The sequence below is a fragment of the Nerophis ophidion genome, linkage group LG12 (assembly GCF_033978795.1).
Source record: "Nerophis ophidion isolate RoL-2023_Sa linkage group LG12, RoL_Noph_v1.0, whole genome shotgun sequence".
In the NCBI taxonomy this organism is placed as follows: domain Eukaryota; kingdom Metazoa; phylum Chordata; class Actinopteri; order Syngnathiformes; family Syngnathidae; genus Nerophis; species Nerophis ophidion.
Window position 1 is genome coordinate 16,187,654 of NC_084622.1, and position 21,958 is coordinate 16,209,611.

At 42.0% G+C, this 21,958-nt stretch overlaps 1 protein-coding gene across 1 annotated transcript in view; it reads right to left on the bottom strand.

Annotated features, from left to right (window-relative positions):
* The window catches only part of otud7a (OTU deubiquitinase 7A), a 132,653-nt gene that overhangs the window by 63,319 nt on the left and 47,376 nt on the right, over positions 1-21,958 (bottom strand). The window contains exons 3-5 of the mRNA XM_061916938.1: positions 18,888-19,041; positions 5,344-5,529; positions 3,106-3,324 (exon numbers count right to left, since the gene is read on the bottom strand). Coding sequence (XP_061772922.1) covers positions 3,106-3,324; positions 5,344-5,529; positions 18,888-18,972 — 490 coding nt within the window. The 5' untranslated portion in view covers positions 18,973-19,041. The remainder of the gene's footprint in view (positions 1-3,105; positions 3,325-5,343; positions 5,530-18,887; positions 19,042-21,958) is intronic.

Consider the following 21,958-nt stretch of genomic DNA (forward strand, 5'->3'; position numbering starts at 1 on the left):
TTACCAATCGACGGATTTAAGTTGCTCCAGTGTCACAAGATGCGAAAGTCCTGATCGTTTGGTCCGCACATTTTACCCGCGATGCTAACGCAGCCATTCGGCCATGCTATGACTATGAATTCGCTCAATAGCTTCAGTTTCTTCTTCAGTACTTTCATACTCTAACCATCTTTTTCAATGCATGCGTAATCTTTTGAATCGCTTAAGTCGCTGAAATCCGAGTTTGAATCCGAGCTAATGTCGCTATATCTTGCTGTGGTATTCCCATTGTTTGTTTACATTGGCAGCACTGTATGACGTCACAGGGAAATGGCCAGTGTCTTCGCGGAGAGCGAAAATAAGGCACTTTAAAGCTTTATTTAGAGATATTCCGAGACCGGTAAAATTTAGAAAAAAACTTCAAAAAATACAACAAGCCACTGGGAACTGATTTTTATTGTTTTTAACCCTTTTGAAATTGTGATAATGTTCCCCTCTAAGACTTGCAAAACAATAACTTGGTCCCACCTCTGCTACTAACTGTCGGGACTTTCATCACGAATGATCATTATACCATTTACTGTTACATCCCTCGTTCATTAACAAGTAAAAAGTTGATGTTGGTACATTTTTAGGGCATTACCGCAAGTCTGCGGTCGCAGCTTTTGCCGTGGTTACTTTCGAGCCCTGATAGCCTTTGAAAAAACTGCCAAATATTTAATCTCACTTTGCTTGATGGTGCGAAATAATTTTTTGTCATGCTAAATATTATAATATTCTTTAGACGGGGTGACATCACCCTCAGCCTGTTGCCCTCAGTGGACGGAAGGGGTCTTGACAACCCTCAGCCTTGCATAGTCCCAAGTAGGGATGAGGTTTGATAAGAAATTATCGAGTTCGAGCCCATTATCGAATCTTCTTATTGTTTCTTCGTCGTATTTTTTTTGTAAAATGAAGAGGCGTTTTTTTCCGGTCCGTTAATTTTGCTGCTTTCTGTATCTTCCGCCTAATGACTGAGCCACTTCATTTCCTGCGATGTCCCACAGGGCATTTCCTGTAAAGACGGGATTCGTTCCCAAGGATTCGAATAAAGAACCAACTCTTTTTCTTTACTATAGTGGCCTCGATAACGGGAACCGGTTCTCAAAAATGGATTTGAGTCCATAGAATTGGTTGTTTTCTTATGGAACAACAGGGGAGAAGCAGTTTCGAACATCATCCCTAGTCACTAGTAGTCAGCCTCCCTCCTTCCAGCTGAAATTAATGAATCATTTATCTAAGAGTGCACAGATGGGCTAAGCAATCAATAACATTGGTGACTTGCATTTTTATCCATTAACGGGGTCCTAATTGTTTTTCAATTTTGACATCTCAAAGACCGATTTCTTGAGCCCGTCTTGATTGATTGGAATTTGTTTGCCGAAAATAATTTGGAACATTATAATTAGCACATAGATCAATATATTAACTACAATTAATATGTTTTTCTCCCAGTTGCGAGGTTCCAATAGACAGAACTGGAGGGATGGGAAACTTAACTTGCTGGTTTCCCGTCGAGTTCAAAGCTAGAGCCAGAAGGTGAATCCTTGGGGATCCCGAAGAAGTGGCTTTGTCCAGATGTCTTGGTACAAACCCCTTTTCAGTATGAGTTGGGAAATTGTGTTAGATGTAAATATAAACGGAATACAATGATTTGCAAATCATTTTCAACCCATATTCAGTTGAATATGCTACAAAGACAACATAGTTGATGTTCAAACTGATAAACATTTTTTTTGTTGCAAATAATCATTAACTTTAGAATTTGATGCCAGCAATACGTGACAAAGAAGTTGGGAAAGGTGTCAATAAATACTGATAAAGTTGAGGAATGTTCATCAAACACTTATTTGGAACATCCCACAGGTGTGCAGGCTAATTGGGAACAGGTGGGTGCCATGATTGGGTATAAAAACAGCTTCCCAAAAAATGCTCAGTCTTTCACAAGAAAGGATGGGGCGAGGTACACCCCTTTGTCCACAACTGCGTGAGCAAATAGTCAAACAGTTTAAGAACAACATTTCTCAAAGTGCAATTGCAAGACATTTAGGGATTTCAACATCTACGGTCCATAATATCATCAAAAGGTTCAGAGGATCTGGAGAAATCACTCCACGTAAGCGGCATGGCCCGAAACCAACATTGAATGACCGTGACCTTCTATCCCTCAGTTGGCACTGTATCAAAAACCGACATCAATCTCTAAAGGATATCACCACATGGGCTCAGGAACACTTCGGAAAACCACTGTCACTAAATACAGCTCGTCGCTGCATCTGTAAGTGCATGTTAAAGCTCTAGTATGCAAAGCAAAAGCCATTTATCAACAACATCCAGAAACGCCGCCAGCTTCTCTGTGCCCGAGATCATCTAAGATGGACTGATGCAAAGTGGAAAAGTGTTCTGTGGTCTGACGAGTCTACATTTCAAATTGTTTTTGGAAATATTCGACATTGTGTCATCCGGACCAAAGGGGAAGCGAACCATCCAGACTGTTATCTACGCAAAGTTCAAAAGCCAGCATCTGTGATGGTATGGGGGTGCATTAGTGCCCAAGGCATGGGTAACTTACACAACTGTGAAGGCACCATTAATGCTGAAAGGTACATACAGGTTTTGGAGCAACATATGCTGCCATCTAAGCGCCGTGTTTTTCATGGACGTCCCTGCTTATTTCAGCAAGACAACGCTTCAACAATTAGTTTTCTCAGTTCCCAAACATTTATTGAGTGTTGTTAAAAGAAAAGATGATGTAACACAGTGGTGAACATGCCCTTTCCCAACTACTTTGGAACGTCTTGCAGCCATGAAAGTCTAAGTTAATTATTATTTGCAAAAAAAAAAAGTTTATGAGTTTGAACATCAAATATGTTGTCTTTGTAGCATATTCAACTGAATATGGGTTGAAAAGGATTTGCAAATCATTGTATTCTGTTTATATTTACATCTAACACAATTTCCCAACTCATATGGAAACAGGGTTTGTGTTATTCCCAAACTGAACTCCCACCCTTTGCCCCACCTGAATTGCAGACTTTGCAGATTCAAAGTACAACGTTCCGTCCAAACGAGTGTAATGAAACTGACCGGCCTGCTCCAGGGCCATCATGGTGGACTGCTCGATCAGGTCTCTCTCTATGAAGGTCCTGAAGTCCTCGCTGTACACGCTGAGGTCCGGCAGCTGGAATGTGTAGATGGGCATCTCGAGAGGGAACTGCTCGTTGGTACACTCGTTGGCCACCTGCAGCCTCGCCAGGGAGACAATGGCGGAGCTGGCGTGGGAGATCCCCCGGGACAGACGCTTCTCTGGAGAGGAACATTGAGACAGATGTGAATGGATGGAGGGGAAACAAGTGGGGTCAATAGTGGAGACCGTGTTCTAGGCTAGTGGTTGTGTTCCAATTCGTTCTATTAGATTGTATTGTACAAACCCTGTTTCCATATGAGTTGTGAAATTGTGTTCGATGTAAATATAAACGGAATACAATGATTTGCAAATAATTTTCAACCCATATTCAGTTGAATATTCTACAAAAACAACATATTTGATGTTCTCATAAACTTTATTTTTTTTGCAAATAATAATTAACTTAGAATTTCATGGCTGCAACACATGCCAGAGTAGTTGGGAAAGGGCATGTTCACCACTGTGTTACATCACCTTTTCTTTTAACAACACTCAATAAACGTTTGGGAACTGAGGAAACTAATTATTGAAGCTTTGAAAGTGGAACTATTTCCCATTCTTGTTTTATGTAGAGCTTCAGTCGTTCAACAGCCCGGAGTCTCCGCTGTCATAATGCGCCACACATTTTCCATGGGAGACAGGTCTGGACTGCAGGCGGGCCAGGAAAGTACCCGCACTCTTTTTTTTTTAAGAAACAACGCTGTTGTAACACGGGCTGAATGTGGCTTGGCATTAAATAAATAAATGATAAATGGGTTGTACTTGTATAGCGCTTTTCTACCTTCAAGGTACTCAAAGCGCTTTGACACTACTTCCACATTTACCCATTCACACACACATTCACACACTGATGGAGGGAGCTGCCATGCAAGGCGCCAACCAGCACCCATCAGGAGCAAGGGTGAAGTGTCTTGCTCAGGACACAACGGACGTGACGAGGTTGGTACTAGGTGGGAATTGAACCAGGGACGCTCGGGTTGCGCACAGCCACTCTTCCACTGCGCCACGCCGTCTTGCTGAAATAAGCAGGGGCGTCCATGAAAAACACGGCGCTTAGATGGCAGCATATATTGTTCCAAAACCTGTATGTACCTTTCAGCATTAATGGTGCCTTCACAGATGTGTAAGTTACCCATGCCTTGGGCACTAATGCACCCCCATACCATCACAGATGCTGGCTTCTGAACTTTGCGTCGATAACAGTCTGGATAGTTCGCTTCCCCTTTGGTCCGGATGACACAATGTTGAATATTTCCGAAAACAATTTGAAATGTGGACTCGTCAGACCACAGAACACTTTTCCACTTTGCTTTGGTCCATCTTAGATGATCTCGGGCCCAGAGAAGCCGGCGGCGTTTCTGGATGTTGTTGATAAATGGCTTTTGCTTTGCATAGTAGACCTTTAACTTGCACTTACAGATGTAGCGACAAACTGTATTTAGTGATAGTGGTTTTCTGAAGTGTTCCTGAGCCCATGTGGTGATATCCTTTAGAGATTGATGTCGGTTTTTGATACAGTGCGGTCTGAGGGATCGACGGTCACGGTCATTCAATGTTGGTTTCCGGCCATGCCGCTTACGTGATTTCTCCAGATTCTCTGAACCTATTGAGGATATGGACCGTAGATGTTGAAATCCCTAAATTTCTTGCAATTGCACTTTGAGAAACGTTGTTCTTAAACTGTTTGACTATTTGCTCACGCAGTTGTGGACAAAGGGGTGTACCTCGCCCCATCCTTTCTTGTGAAAGACTGAGCATTTTTTGGGAAGCTGTTTTTTATACCCAATCATGGCACCCACCTGTTCCCAATTAGCCTGCACACCTGTGGGATGTTCCAAATAAGTGTTTGATGAGCATTCCTCAACTTTATCAGTATTTATTGCCACCTTTCCCAACTTCTCTGTCATGTGTTGCTGGCATCAAATTCTAAAGTTAATGAATTTTTGCAACAAAATTTTGAACATCAATTATGTTGTCTTTGTAGCATATTCAACTGAATATGGGTTGAAAATGATTTGCAAATCATTGTATTCCGTTTATATTTACATCCAACACAATTCCCCAACTCATATGGAAACGGGGTTTGTAGTTATTTTTCAAAGTGAATCCAACAAAATGGATGCAATAGGTTCGCCCACCTTGTGCATTGTCGTCCTGCTTCTGCACACACGGCCTGTCGATCTTGCTGACAGGGGTTGGTGTGTCACGCGCCTCCGGCTGTTTGTAATAACGGCCCTCGTTGAAGACCTGCGGTAGGTTGGCAGTGTGGACCTGCCTGAGCTCCTCATAATCATTCAGAGCAGCACTGAGGTCCCAGTTTTTACCTGCGGGGGTCACACAATAATGATGATGAAGCAAAACACCATCCGGTCTCAAGAAATTACAATCAATTATCAGTAAAACTGATTTTTCAGCGATTCAAAAAGCTGTGGCAAGATGACAATTGCTGGCAGCAGTTTGCTGTAAACAATAATAAACACTGCTATGTTGGAGGTGCTACTGAGAGCAGAAACCTGGTATTGAAATCTAAAAGAAAACTTCATTTGTAAACAAATAAAAAAAACAAAAACATGTTTTCGTCAGTGGGCAGCACGGTTGTAGAGGGGTTAGTGAGTCTGCCTCACAATACGAAGGTCCTGGGTTCGATCCGGAGCTCAGGATCTCTCTGTGTGGAGTTTGCATGTTCTTCCCGGTACTCAGGCTTCCAAAGACATGCACCTGGGGATAGGCCCCTCCCACCTCCAAAGACATGCACCTGGGGATAGGCCCCTCCCACCTCCAAAGACATGCACCTGGGGATAGGCCCCTCCCACTTCCAAAGACATGCACTGATTGGCAACACTAAACGGTCCCTAGTGTATGAAGGTGAGTGTGAATGTTGTCTGTCTGTCTGTGTTGGCCCTGTGATGAGGTGGCCACTTGTCCAGGGTGTACCCCGCCTACCGCCTGAATGCAGCTGAGATAGGCTCTAGCCCCCCACATGACCCCTAAAAGGGGCAGGCAGTGGAAAATGGATTGATGGATGGATGAATTTCCGGCCCTGCGATGAGGTGTCGACTTGTCCAGGGTGTACAACGCCTTCCGCCCGATTGTAGCTGAGATAGACGCCGGCGCCCACCGTGACACCAAAAGGGAATAAGCAGTAGAAAATGGATGGATGGATGAATTTCCGTCAGTCGACCCCAAGGCAGCTTTCGCTACCAATGTAGCTTACCACCATTAAAGTGTTAATGTTGAGTGAATGAATGAAGAGTTCTCAGTTTTCACTGTAAAATGCTGTGAATGTGTAGAAAAGCGCTATATAAATATAATCCATCATTATTAATAGTGTTGATAAAACTCAAAAGTGGTCAAATTTAAATCAAAATATCGACGTAATGCGACGATCATCTGACTTGGCTTCAGATAAAAGAGCATAAGTGGTCAGCGCATTGTTTAACTGTCAGGATCTTGGCTCCGTTTGGCCTCTCTCTTATCACTCTCATGGAGTCCTTTGTGGAAGGAAGCAGGCATTTTTATTTGGAGAGAAAGCTCCTAACGCCCAGTCTGCACAGCTTAAAGGCCTACTGAAAGGAGATGTTCTTATATAAACGGGGATAGCAGGTCCATTCTATGTGTCATACTTGATCGTTTCGCAATATTGCCATATTTTTGCTGAAAGAATTTAGTAGAGAACATCCAGGATAAAGTTTGCGACTTTTGGTCGCTAATAAAAAAGCCTTGCCTGTATTGGAAGTAGCAGACGATGTGCGCGTGACGTCACGGGTTGTGGAGCTCCTCACATCTGAACATTGTTTACAATCATGGCCACCAGCAGCGAGAGCGATTCGGACCGAGAAAGCGATGATTTCCCCATTAATTTGAGCGAGGATGAAAGATTCGTGGATGAGGAAAGTGAGAGTGAAGGACTAGAAAAGAAAAAAGAAGACGAGGGCAGTGGGAAAGATTCAGATATTATTAGACATATTTACTAGGATAATTCTGGAAAATCCCTTATCTGCTTATTGTGTTACTAGTGTTTTAGTGAGATTATATGGTCGTACCTGAAAGTCGGAGGGGGTGAACGCCAGTGTCTCTTAGGGAAGCCACGTTTCTCGACGAGGCGAAGCGAAGGCAGCCGTTGGGGCCGGGCTGAGATTTTTTTTTTTCAACCCCTCCTCCACGGTGGAAGCATCCCACGTTCGGGGGCGGCCGGTCGGAGGAGGCAAGAGAGTCCGCAGCTGCCTCTTTGACAGGTGCACGAGGAACGACGCAAGCTCTCCGCTCATGTCTACGGTAAGAGCCGACTTATTACCACCATTTTCTGCCGGTTGACATGTGGTAGGGAACCATGTTCGCTTGACCGCTCTGTTCCACAGTAAAGCTTCACCGTCATCTTTTGGGAATGTAAACAAGGAAACACCAGCTGTGTTTGTGTTGTTAAAGGTGGCTGCAATACACCGCTTCCTACCTACAGCTTTCTTCTTTGACGTCTCCATTATTAATTGAACAAATTGCAAAAGATTCAGCAACACGGATGTCCAGAATACTGTGTAATTATGCGATTAAAGCAGACGACTTATAGCTGGGATCGGGGATGGAACGAAATGTCCGCTACAATCCGTGACGTCACGCACACGTGTCATCATACCGCAACGTTTTCAACAGGATACTTCACGCGAAACTTAAAATTGCAATTTAGTAAAGTAAAAAGGCCATATTGGCATGTGTTGCAATGTTAATATTTCATCATTGATATATTAACTATCAGACTGTGTGGTCGGTAGTAGTGGGTTTCAGTAGGCCTTTAAAAGAGTATGATAGCAAAAAAATACCGATGCTTCTGATAATGAAAGAATAATCTGCTTCTATAACGCTTGCAACTGAAAACATTGAAAAAGAATGGGCCTATCAGGGGCTTGTAACCTGACCATGTATGTCGGGCCCCTAATGGACGCCTACGAGCAGGAAGTTGGGCTATTTCCTCCTGACGAGACGTGATGCTTCTTCGCTAAACTGAACATGAGACTTGGAACTGCTGATTGCCGTCTCTCCAGCCAATCGATGCAAAGAGATTTAGTGAGCGTCTCTCAGAGGTGATCAAAACCCTGCAGCGGGGCCGCTAATGCACACTCCCTCATCGCATCCGTGCCGCGAGCTTCCGATGAAGACGGTTCTCTGCTGCGTTTCAAATGGTTGTCGTCAGCAAAAAGAAGAGCTGACAGGTTATTATCAATCAATCAATGTTTATTTATATAGCCCTACATCACGAGTGTCTCAAAGGGCTGCACAAGCCACAACGACATCCGCGGAAAAAAGCCCACATAAGGGCAAGGAAAAACTCACCCCAGTGGGAGGTTAATGTGAATGACTATGAGAAACCTTGGAGAGGACCGTAAATGTGGGCAACTTCCCCCTCTCTAGGGGAGACCGAAAGCAATGGACGTCGAATGGGTCTAACGTAATATTGTAAAAGTCCAGTCCATAGTGGATCAAACATAATAGTGAGAGTCCAGTCCATGGTGGATCTAACATAATATTGTGAAAGTCCAGTCCATGGTGGATCTAACATAATATTGTGAAAGTCCAGTCCATAGTTGATCAAACATAATAGTGAGAGTCCGGTCCATAGTGGATCTAACATAATAGTGAGAGTCCAGTCCATAGTGGATCTAATATAATATTGTGAAGGTCCAATCCATAGTTGATCAAACATAATAGTGAGAGTCCAGTTCATAGTGGATCCAACATAATAGTGAGAGTCCAGTCCCTAGTGGATCCAACATAATACTGAAAGTCCAGTCCATAGTGGAAATAACATAATAGTGAGAGTCCAGTCCATAGTGGATCAAACATAACAGTGACAGTCCAGTCCATAGTGGATCTAACATAATAGTGAAAGTCCAGTCCACAGTGGATCTAACATAATAGTGAGAGTCCAGTCCATAGTGGATCTAACATAATAGTGAGAGTCCAGTCCATAGTGGATCTAACATAATAGTGAAAGTCCAGTCCATAGTGGACCTAACATAATAGTGAAAGTCCAGTCCACAGTGGATCTAACATAATAGTGAGAGTCCAGTCCATAGTGGATCTAACATAATAGTGAGAGTCCAATCCATAGTGGATCTAACATAATAGTGAAAGTCCAGTCCATAATGGATCTAACATAATAGTGAGAGTCCAGTCCATAGTGGATCTAACATAATAGTGAGAGTCCAGTCCATAGTGGATCTAACGTAATAGTGAGAGTGCAGTTCATAGTGGATGTAACATAATAGTGAAAGTCCTGTCCATAGTGGATCTAACATAATATTGAGAGTCCAGTCCATAGTGGATCAAACATAATAGTGGAAGTCCAGTCCATAGTGGATCTAACATAATAGTGAGAGTCCAGTCCATAGTTGATCAAACATAATAGTGAGAGTCCAGTCCATAGTGGAAATAACATAATAGTGAGAGTCCAGTCCATAGTGGAAATAACATAATAGTGACAGTCCAGTCCATAGTGGATGAAACATAATAGTGAAAGTCCAGTCCATAGTGGATCTAACATAATAGTGAAAGTCCAGTCCATAGTGGATCTAACATAATAGTGAAAGCCCAGTCCATAGTGGATCTAACATAATAGTGAGAGTCCAGTCCATAGTGGGAATAACATAATAGTGACAGTCCAGTACATAGTGGGTCTAACATAATAGTGAGAGTCCAGTCAATAGTGGATCTAACATAATAGTGAAAGTCCAATCCATAGTGGACTAAACATAATAGTGAAAGTCCAGTCCATTGTGGATCTAACATAATAGTGAGAGTGCAGTACTTAGTGGATCTAACATAATAGTGAGAGTGCAGTCCATAGTGGATCCAACATAATAGTGAAAGTCCAGTCCATAGTGGACCTAACATAATAGTGAAAGTCCAGTCCATTGTGGATCTAACATAATAGTGAGAGTCCAGTCCATAGTGGAAATAACATAATAGTGAGAGTCCAGTCCATAGTTGAAATAACATAATAGTGACAGTCCAGTCCATAGTGGACCTAACATAATAGTGAAAGTCCAGTCCTTAGTGGATCTAACATAATAGTGAGAGTCCAGTCCATAGTGGAAATAAAATAATAGTGAGAGTCCAGTCCATAGTGGAAATAACATAATAGTGACAGTCCAGTCCATAGTGGATCCAACATAATAGTGAAAGTCCGGGTCCATAGTGGACTTAACATAATAGTGAGAGTGCAGTCCTTAGTGGATCTAACATAATAGTGAAAGTCCAGTCCATAGTGGACCTAGCATTATAGTGAAAGTCCAGTCCATTGTGGATCTAACATAATAGTGAGAGTCCAGTCCATAGTGGAAATAACATAATAGTGAGAGTCCAGTCCATAGTTGAAATAACATAATAGTGAGAGTCCAGTCCATAGTGGACCTAACAAAATAGTGAAAGTCCAGTCCATAGTGGATCTAACATAATAGTGAGAGTCCAGTCCATAGTGGAAATAAAATAATAGTGAGAGTCCAGTCCATAGTGGAAATAACATAATAGAGACAGTCCAGTCCATAGTGGATCTAACATAATAGTGAAAGTCCGGGTCCATAGTGGACCTAACAAAATAGTGTGAGTCCAGTCCATAGTGGATCCAACATAATAGTGAGAGTCCAGTCCATAGTGGATCTAACATAAAAGTGTGAGAGTCCAGTCCATAGTGGGTCTAACATAATAGTGAAAGTCCAATTCATAGTGGATCTAACATAATAGTGAAAATCCAGTCCATAGTGGATCTAACATAATAGTGAGAGTCCAGTCCATAGTGGATCTAACATAATAGTGAGAGTGCAGTTCATAGTGGATGTAACATAATAGTGAGAGTCCTGTCCATAGTGGATCCAACATAATATTGAGAGTCCAGTCCATAGTGGATCAAACATAATAGTGGAAGTCCAGAACATAGTGGATCTAACATAATAGTGAGAGTCCAGTCCATAGTGGAAATAACATAATAGTGAGAGTCCAGTCCATAGTGGAAATAACATAATAGTTACAGTCCAGTCCATAGTGGATCTAACATAATAGTGAGAGTCCAGTCCATATTGGAAATAACATAATAGTGCGGGTCCAGTCCATAGTGGATCTAACATAATAGTGAGAGTCCAGTCCATAGTAGACATAACATAATAGTGAAAGTCCAGTCCATAGTGGACCTAACATAATAGCGAAAGTCCAGTCCATTGTGGATCTAACATAATAGTGAGAGTCCAGTCCTTAGTGGATCTAACATAATAGTGAAAGTCCAGTCCGTTGTGGATCTAACATAATAGTGAAAGTCCAGTCCATAGTGGAAATAACATAATAGTGAGAGTTCAGTCCATAGTTGAAATAACATAATAGTGAGAGTACAGTCCATAGTGGACCTAACATAATAGTGAAAGTCCAGTCCATAGGGGATCTAACATAATAGTGAGAGTCCAGTCCATAGTGGAAATAACATAATAGTGAGAGTCCAGTCCATAGTGGAAATAACATAATAGTGATAGTCCAGTCCACAGTGGATCTAACATAATAGTGAAAGTCCGGGTCCATAGTGGACCTAACATAATAGCGAAAGTCCAGTCCATTGTGGATCTAGCATAATAGTGAGAGTCCAGTCCATAGTGGAAATAACATAATAGTGTGAGTCTAGTCCATAGTGGAAATAACATAATAGTGTGAGTCTAGTCCATAGTGGAAATAACATAATAGTGACAGTCCAGTCCATAGTGGATCTAACAAAATAGTGAGGGTCCAGTCCATAGTGGATCTAACATAATAGTGAAAGTCCAGTCCATAGTGGACCTAACATAATAGTGAAAGTCCAGTCCATAGTGGATCTAACATAATCGTGAGAGTCCAGTCCATAGTGGATCTAAAATAAAAGTTTGAGAGTCCAGTCCATAGTGGATCTAGCATAATAGTGAGAGTCCAATCCATAGTGGATCTAACATAATAGTGAAAGTCCAGTCCATAGTGGATCCAACATAATAGTGGGAGTCCAGTCCATAGTGGATCTATCATAATAGTGAGAGTCCAGTCCATAGTGGATCTAACATAATAGTGAGAGTGCAGTTCATAGTGGATCTAACATAATAGTAAGAGTCCAGTCCATAGTGGAAATAACATAATAGTGAGAGTCCAGTCCATAGTGGAAATAACATAATAGTGGGAGTCCAGTCCGTAGTGGAAATAACATAATAGTGAGAGTCCAGTCCATAGTGGATCTAACATAATAGTGAGAGTCCAGTCCATAGTGGATTTAACATAATAGTGAGAGTGAAGTTCATAGTGGATCTAACATAATAGTGAGAGTCCAGTCCATAGTGGAAATAACATAATAGTGAGAGTCCAGTCCATAGTGGAAATAACATAATAGTGAAAGTCCAGTCCATAGTGGACCTAACATAATAGTGAAAGTCCAGTCCATAGTGGATCTAACATAATAGTGAGAGTCCAGTCCATAGTGGAAAAAACATAATAGTGAGAGACCAGTCCATAGTGGAAATAAAATAATAGTGACAGTCCAGTCCATAGTGGATCTAACATAATAGTGAAAGTCTGGGTCCATAGTGGACCTAACATAATAGTGAAAGTCCAGTCCATTGTGGCTCTAGCATAATAGTGAGAGTCCAATCCATAGTGGAAATAACATAATAGTGAGAGTCCAGTCCATAGTGGATCTAACATAATAGTGAGAGTCCAGTCCATAGTGGATCCAACATAAAAGTGTGAGAGTCCAGTCCATAGTGGATCTAACATAATAGTGAGAGTCCAGTCCATAGTGGATCTAACATAATAGTGAGAGTGCAGTCCATAGTGGATCTAACATAATAGTGAGAGTCCAATCCATAGTGGATCAAACATAATAGTGAGAGTCCAGTCCATAGTGGATCTAACATAATATTGTGAAAGTCCAGTCCGTAGTTGATCAAACATAATATTGAGAGTCCAGTCCATAGTTGATCAAACATAATAGTGAGAGTCCAGTCCATAGTGGATCTAACATAATAATGAGAGTCCAGTCCATTGTGGATGTAACATAATAGTGAAAGTCCAGTCCCTAGTGGATCTAACATAATAGTGAGAGTCCAGTCCATAGTGGATCAAACATAATAGAGTGAGTCCAGTCCATAGTGGATCTAACATAATAGTGAGAGTCCAGTCCATAGTGGAAATAATATAATAGTGAGAGTCCAGTCCATAGTTGATCAAACATAATAGTGAAAGTCCAGTCCATAGTTGATCAAACATAATAGTGAGAGTCCAGTCCATAGTGGATCTAACATAATAGTGAAAGTCCAGTCCATAGTGGATCTAACATAATAGTGAGAGTCCAGTCCATAGTGGAAATAACATAATAGTGTGAGAGTCCAGTCCATAGTGGATCTAACATAATAGTGACAGCAAAGTCCATAGTGCATCTAACATAATAGTGACAGTCCAGTCCATATTGGATCTAACATAATAGTGAGAGTCCAGTCCATAGTGGATCAAACATAATAGTGAGAGTCCAGTTTATAGTAGGGCCAGCATGAGACCATCCCAAGCGGAGACGGTTGCCCACATCCATTAGCGACATATGAGCATGATTCATGGTTCTGCTTGGCCCCTGTCTCCCTTGTGTTTATTATGCTCAGTAGCACAACTCCATTGGGGTGCACAGGTTGAGCCCTCTTGCACCATCTGAATGTGATTGGTCACTTTTTAGTCACTGCTCATGCAATCATTAGACAATCGAACAATTTCCAGTAAAGAATATTTGGAAGTCTTGAAGTGAATCATCAAAGCACTGGTCCTAAAGTAACTCAGTGTGGGTAAATTCAGAATACAGAGAAATAATGTTTTGGGACAAACTCATATTTTGTCCACTAGGTTTGGAGCGATAAGTCTTTAAAGGTGCAGAAATGAATTAAAACAAAATGTATTATTTGACAGTCCATGGTTCTCGCCCGGAAAAGGGTGGAGGGCCATCTCGGGGTTGGGGAGGAGACCCTGATCCACGTGGAGGAGTTCAAGTACCTCGGAGCCTTGTTCAAGTACTGTGTTCCAACTATCGTGGGATCACACTCCTCAGCCTTCCCGGTAAGGCTTATTCAGGTGTACTGGAGAGGAGCCTATGTTGGATAGTTGAACCTCGGATTCAGGAGGAACAGTGTGGTTTTCATCTGTTGGATTTGGTTGTCTTTTTATTTCCTAGTCAGATTTTAGAACAGCTAAAGTGTGAGCCTTTTTCATAGACCTTGAATTTGGAATGTCAGAATGAAGCCATAACAAATCTGTTATCTCAACTGTCCGAGGTAGGGAGGAGAAGAAGAGGGGCGGGTGAGAGTGAGTGAGGAGGGAGAAACTGCCATTTTAGCATTAGATCAATTTGGACCGTGCCTTTGAAATGTTGTATCTAGATTGATCTCCCAAAGCGCTTTGGTTATAAAATATCAAAATGAGCAACCTCTTTCTCTGATTGATTTAAAACCAGCTTATGTGTCATAAAAGAACCTGGGGGCGTTGACCGAAGGAAGAACGGGTCAGAACGCAACAATTTGGGCGCTCGTCCGGGATGACACGCTGAAAATTGGACTGCTCTTGCAAACTTACGGACAGACTCACTTGGCCAACATCAAGGTAAGCAGTGCCTTTTTCTAAAATCTGCATTAGGAGTTGTTGCGTTCTGACAAGAACTGTGGACCAGCTCTATACTCTCGGCAGGGTCCTTGAGGGTGCATGGGAGTGTGCCCAACCAGTCTACATGTGCTTTGTGGACTTGGAGAAGGCATTCGACCGTGTCCCTTGGGAAGTCCTGTGGGGAGTGCTCGGAAAGTATGGGGTATCGGACTGTCTGATTGTGTTAGTCCGTTCCCTGTATGATCAGTGTCAGAGCTTGGTCCGCATTGGTGGCAGTATATCGGACACGTTTCCAGTGAGGATTGGACTCCGCCAAGACTGTCCTTTGTCACCGATTCTGTTTATAACTTTTATGGACAGAATTTCTAGGCGCAGTCAAGGCATTGAGTGGTTCCGGTTTGGTGGATGCAGGATTAGATCGGTTTGCAGCCGAGTGTGCGGCAACCGGGATGATAACCGGCATTTTTTCGCCCGGAAAAGGGTGGAGTGCCATCTCCGGGTTGGGGAGGAAACTTTTCCCCAGGTGGAGGAGTTCAAGTACCTCGGAGTGAGGGAAGAGTGGACCGTAAAATCGACAGGCGGATCAGTGCGGCGTCTTCAGTTATGCGGACGCTTTATCGAACTGTTTTGTTGAAGAAGGAGCTGAGCCGGAAGGCAAAGCTCTCAATTTATCGGTCGATCTACGTTCTTATTCTCACCTATGGTCAAGAGCTTTGGGTTATGACCAAAAAGGACAAGATCACGGGTACACACGGCCCAAATGAGTTTCCTCTACCGGGTGGCGAGTCTCTCCCTTAGAGATAGGTTGAGAAGCTCTGTCATCCGGGAGGAGCTCAAAGTAAAGTCGCTGCTCCTCCACATGGAGAGGAGCCAGATGAGGTGGTTCGGGCATCTGGTCAGGATGCCACCCGAACGCCTCCCTCGGGAGGTGTCTAGGGCACATCCAACTGGTAGGAGTCCACGGGGAAGACCTAGGACACGTTGGGAAGACTATGTCTCCCGGCTGGCCTGGGAACGCCACGGGATCCCCTGGGAGGAGCTGGACAAAGTGGCTGGGGAGGGGGAAGTCTGGGCTTCCCTGCTTAGGCTGCTACCCCCGCAACCCACCCTCGGATAAGCGGACGAAGATGGATGGATGGATGTATTATTTGACAACTTGCTTTTGATTCTCAACACTCACTTTTTCAGTCATGACTTTAGATTGCGTTCAAAACCTACATTCTATGTCCACTGTTCAATTTCTTGTAACTATATTATTAATCAGCAAATACTCATCCACAGAAGAAACAAATACTATATTTGTCTCTGTCCAGAGCATACTACACCTGATCTGAACTTCACTTTTGAATTTCTGTTTACTCAGGACACTGGCGCCGATCTCACTAACCATGCCCCATATTTCTGTCGGCATGTGAACTTTTGCACTCCAGTGTTTTGTGGTGTCCAATGTGGCTAAGTGAGTTAAGCTCGCACGCCAGCAGCGCCAGGCTCCTCAATGCGACCCACTGAACGCACACAAAGCCGTCTCTTGGGAGAGTTCTCGTAAAAACATCACCGCAGCTTCTAAATCAGCGGTCCGGCCCTCTGTTGTGAGATCCCCTGTCTTTACCCTCCCTTCCTTTTGTCTCCTTTCTGCTCCCTTTTTCCACCTCATTTCCTCTCCCAACTCCTAATCTCAGAACCCAGCCCACATTAGGGAGTAGACCAGGGGTCACCAACGCGGTGCCCGCGGGCACCAGGTCGCCCATAAGGACCAGATGAGTCGCCCGCTGGCCTGTTCTAAAAATAGCTCAAATAGCAGGACTTACCAGTAAGCTGCCTCTATTTGTTTTATTCTATTTATTTACTAGCAAGCTGGTCTCGCTTTACTCGACATTTTAATTCTAAGAGAGACAAAACTCAAATAGAATTTGAAAATCCAAGAAAATATTTTAAAGACTTGGTCTTCACTTGTTTAAATAAATTCATTTATTTTTTTACTTTGCTTCTTATAAGTTTCAGAAAGACAATTTTGGAGACAAAATACAACCTTAAAAATGATTTTAGGATTTTTGGACACATTTCGTATGCCTTTTTACCTTATAAATTCCTTCCTCTTCTTTCCTGACAATTTAAATCAATGTTCAAGTAAATTTATTTTTTTTATTATAAAGAATAATAAATACATTTAGATTTAATTCTTTATTTTAGCTTCTGTTTTTTTGACGAAGAATATTTGTGAAATATTTCTTCAAACTTATTATGATTACAATTTAAAAAAATGATTCCGGCAAATCTAGAAAATCATTAGAATCAAATTTAAATCTTATTTCAAAGCCTTTTGAATTCCTTTAAAAATTTGTGTTCTGGAAAATCTAGAAGAAATAATGATTTGTCTTTGTTAGAAATATAGCTTGATCCAATTTGTTATATATTCTAACAAAATGAAGATTGGATTTTAACCAATTTTAAACGTGTCATCAAAATTCTAAAATGAATCTTAATCAGGAAAAATTACTAATGATGTTCCATAAATTATTTTTTAAATTTTTTCAAAAACATTCGAATTAGCTAGTTTTTCTCTTCTCTTTTTCGGTTGAATTTTGAATTTTAAAGAGTCGAAATTGAAGATAAAATGTTTCAAAATGTAATTTTCATTTTCTTCCTTTTTTCTCCTCTTTTAAACCGTTCAATTAAGTGTTTTTTTCATCATTTATTCTCTACAAAAAATCTTCCGTAAAAGGAAAAAAAAATGTACGACGGAATGACGGACAGAAATACCCATTTTTTTTATATATATATAGATTTATTTATTAAAGGTAAATTGAGCAAATTGGCTATTTCTGGCAATTTATTTAAGTGTGTATCAAACTGGTAGCCCTTCGCATGAATCAGTACCCAAGAAGTAGCTCTTGGTTTCCAAAAGGTTGGTGACCCCGGGACAGTGGTGGGTAGAGTAGCCAGAAATTGTACTCAATGTGAGAGTACTGTTACTTTAGAGATTTATTACTCAAGTAAAAGTAAGGAGTAGTCACCCAATTCATTACTTGAGTAAAAGTAAAAAGTATGTTGTGAAAAAACTACTCAAGTACTGAGTAACTGATGAGTAACCTGATTACGGCAACAAATAATGCGATGAGGTGGCGACTTGTCCAGGGTGTACCCCGCCTTCCGCCCGATTGTAGCTGAGATAGGCGCCAGCGCCCCCCGCGACCCCAAAAGGGAATAAGCGGTAGAAAATGGATGGATGGATGGCAACAAATAATGCACGAAAACATAAAAAATAGCAACAAGCAAATTCAGAGCCAGGAATATCTCTTAAGCAACTAAAACAATAATAAATATTAAATAATGGTACTTATTTGTCCAGCTTCCATATTCGTTTTTATACACTTTACAAGAAATACATTGGCGGCAAACTCTGTAACTTGCCAGCTTGTTGGCGCTGGCTTTCGGAGACTCTTAATTTGTTGGCGCTGGCGAGATGGAGCGGCACTTTTATTGTGACGACAGGAAATGTGCGATCTGTCTTTAGGCTTTTGATGGGAAGCACGGTTGATATAAAAAGTGTCTTTTTTCCTTTACACTTTTGATTGATTGAAACTTGCATTAGTAGATTTCACAGTACAGTATATCTGACCACTAAATGGTAACACCCCAATAAGATTTTCAACTTGTTTGAGTCGGGTTTTACGCGTAACGGTCATGTGACCGCCTGGCTCTGTTTGATTGGTCCAACATCACCAGTGACTGCATGTGATTGGTGAAACGCAGGCATGCGTAGATCCTACTTTGAAAAACCAAAACAAACATTAATAGATCGATTAAAAAAAAAAGTTGCGAGTAGCGAGCTGAATGTAGATAAATGGAGCGGAGTAAAAGTAGCGTTTCTTCTCTATAAATATACTCAAGTAAAAGTAAATGTATGTTGCATAAAAACTACTCTAAGAGATACAATTTATCCCAAAAGTTACTCAAGTAGATGTAACGGAGTAAATGTAGACTGTTACTACCAAACTCTGCCCCTGGAGTAGACCGACCACCCCCTTGTCAGTCGTTATCAGTCGTCTCTTACCTTCCAGCAGGTCTCTTGCCAGACCCGGTTCTGCCCCCGTGGACCGAACAAAGTCTGACAGGACCGCGTCCATGTCCAGAGTCATGTGATCATGTGCGTGCGCTGCCCAAGGTGCAGCGGAGGCCTTGGTGGACGCCAGCCTTCACGTTCTCATCTGATGAAGACATCATGGAAGAAAAAAATAAGTTGTTTTAGAATACAACTTGTAGGCATCCCGACTTTAAAAAGAGCTGGGGTCGAGCAAGTGGGAGCGGCGCTCCGCCTCATCTTACTCACAGTCATAACAGAACACCCAGTCTCACAGATTTAATATCAACAAAGTCGCAGCCAGAGGTCGTATCCGGGACACACCTGCCCGTTTCCAAAAGCCTCTGGCGCTCCGCCTGTAATCACAACAATGCCAACTCTCTTCCTGCCTCTGTGCGCTCCTGGCTGTGATTGAATATCTTCAACCACATCACTGCTCCACTTACCAAGAGAGCATGTTTACGCGGTAGAAACACAGCCACCTAATCCCTCGGGGTCATTAGTTTCGCTGCTCGGTCACAAACAACGCTATTGAGAAGCGTTCCCGCCCTCGTTTTGCGGAATGAATGACTTCATGCATAACTTTCATTCCTCTGGCGTGTGTGGGGTGGGGGGGGTGGGTATATGGTAGGTCAGCGAGGCAGAGAGAAACACACCCCCACAGGTCGGCAGCAACAACAACAACAACAACATGCTTCTGGTTCAAGGGTATGAAGATTACTCTTCGTTCACAATTGGAAGTTAAAAAAGTGGCTTTGGAGCAATTAAAGCTGCTCACACGGTCAATAAGGTGGCCACTATGTTTGACAGATCAATTTAATGTGTATTATAGTTATCCATGACAGCATTTTTTCTTTGCAAACTGTGAGGTGTGTCTGTTAAAGGCCGACTGAATTTATATTTTCTTATTTAAACGGGGATAGCAGGTCCATTCTATGTGTCATACTTGATCATTTCGCGGTATTGTCATATATTTGCTGAAAGGATTTAGTAGAGAACATCGATGATAAAGTTTGCAACTTTTGGTCGCTCATAAAAAAGCCTTGCCTGTACAGGAAGTAGCAGACGATGTGCGCGTGACGTCACGGGTTGTGGAGCTCCTCACATCTGAACATTGTTTACAATCATGGCCACCAGCAGCGAGAGCGATTCGGACCGAGAAAGCGACGATTTCCCCATTAATTTGAGCGAGGATGAAAGATTTGTGGATGAGGAAAGTGAGAGTGAAGGACTAGGAAAAAGAAAATAAAGACTAGAGGGCAGTGGGAGCAATTCAGATGTTATTAAACACATTTACTATGATAATTCTGGAAAATCCCTTAACTGCTTATTGTTTTAGTAGTGTTTTAGTGAGATTATATGCTTGTACCTGTACAACCTGAAGGTCGGCCCCGCACCGTTCCTCATCACCAGTCGATGGGTGGTGGAGATGCCCATCTCTGCCCTTCGCAAGGAACCCTCTTCGAAACACGATCTTTCGAAATGATCGCCGCATAATACACTGTAGTTTGTGTGTGTGGTCCAATCCAGCTGTGTTTGCTTGACTGCTCTGTTCCATAGTAAAGCTTGACTGTCATCTTTCGGGAACGTAAACAATGAAACACCGGCTGTGTTTGTGTTGCTAAAGCCGTCCGCAATACACTGCTTCCCACCTACAGCTTTCATCTTTGATGTCTCCATTGTTCATTGAACACAGATGTCCAGAATACTGTGGAATTTCGCAATGAAAACAGATGAGCTAATAGCTGGGAACGATGCTGGAACAAAATGTCCTCGACAATCCGTGACGTCACGCGCACGCGTCATCATACCGAGACGTTTAAGCAGGATATTTCTGCGCGAAATTTGAAATTGCAATTTAGTAAACTAACCCGGTTGTATTGGCATGTGTTAAGATTTAATCATTGATATATAAACTATCAGACTGCTTGGTCGGTAGTAGTGGGTTTCAGTAGGCCTTTAAAAAGTGGCTTTGGAGCAATCAAAGCTGCTCACGCGGTCAATAAGGTGGGCACTATGTTTGACAGATCAATTTAATGTGTATTATATTCATCCATGACAGCATTTTTTCTTTGCAAACTGTGAGGTGTGTCTGTTAAAATCATGGTTGTTTTTACAGATGATGACAGTTGTGAATAAGCGCATGTATTGTCTTTGTGTGATGATGTAAACAAGGTGTGGTTGAATTATATATTAAGTATGTGTCCATGAAAGGGCATTTTATGACTTTTCTTAATTTAACTACATGCTATGGCATAATTTTTTGTATCCCTTTAACTTAGGTAGCCAGGGACTGCAGATGGAAATGAGCTATTTAGCTATAATCTGGTACAGAATATATCTGTCTTTGAGTTTAATGTTTCTGTGCATTGTCCCTTTTAATAAAGACTGAACTGTAAACAGAGGTTGCTGGAGCTTTGACCAAGGAGGAGCTGCAGCTTACTGGAAGGGCTCGTGCCTGCGTTGGCGGGCGGTCACCATGCCACGGTCCGCCTGACATTTCAACCCGCTGGGACGTAATCATCTTGGCTTCAAAATATTCTCTCAATTGCTTCGGATTGGGGGTTTCGAACTTGTTTTAGCTCAGGGACGGGACGGGTAAAATCATGGCATAATAACTTATAAATACAACTACGAAAACTTTAAATTGTTTTCTTTTTTTATTTACTTTGGCCCAAAATAGAACAAGCACATTCTGAAAATGTACATACCACAAATAATCCTCTTGACCAGGCCTGGGCAATTTTTTTGACTCGGGGGCCACGTTTAGAGAAAATAATGCATCTGGGGGCCGGTATATCTATTTTTAGGAACATTAATACAAAACCTCACAATAATGTCTGATTGAATGCTAAAAACGTTATGACAGACCGCCTTAAAAAACGTCTATGGAATTTTACATTTTTCTATGAAGGATAAAACACTGAATATTGACAAAATATGAACATCACATCCGCTTTCGATTGATATATATTTCAATCAAGTGAAACGCAACAAAAATGCAACAAACAGTGAAATATGGACGCGAAGGGTACAAAATAAAC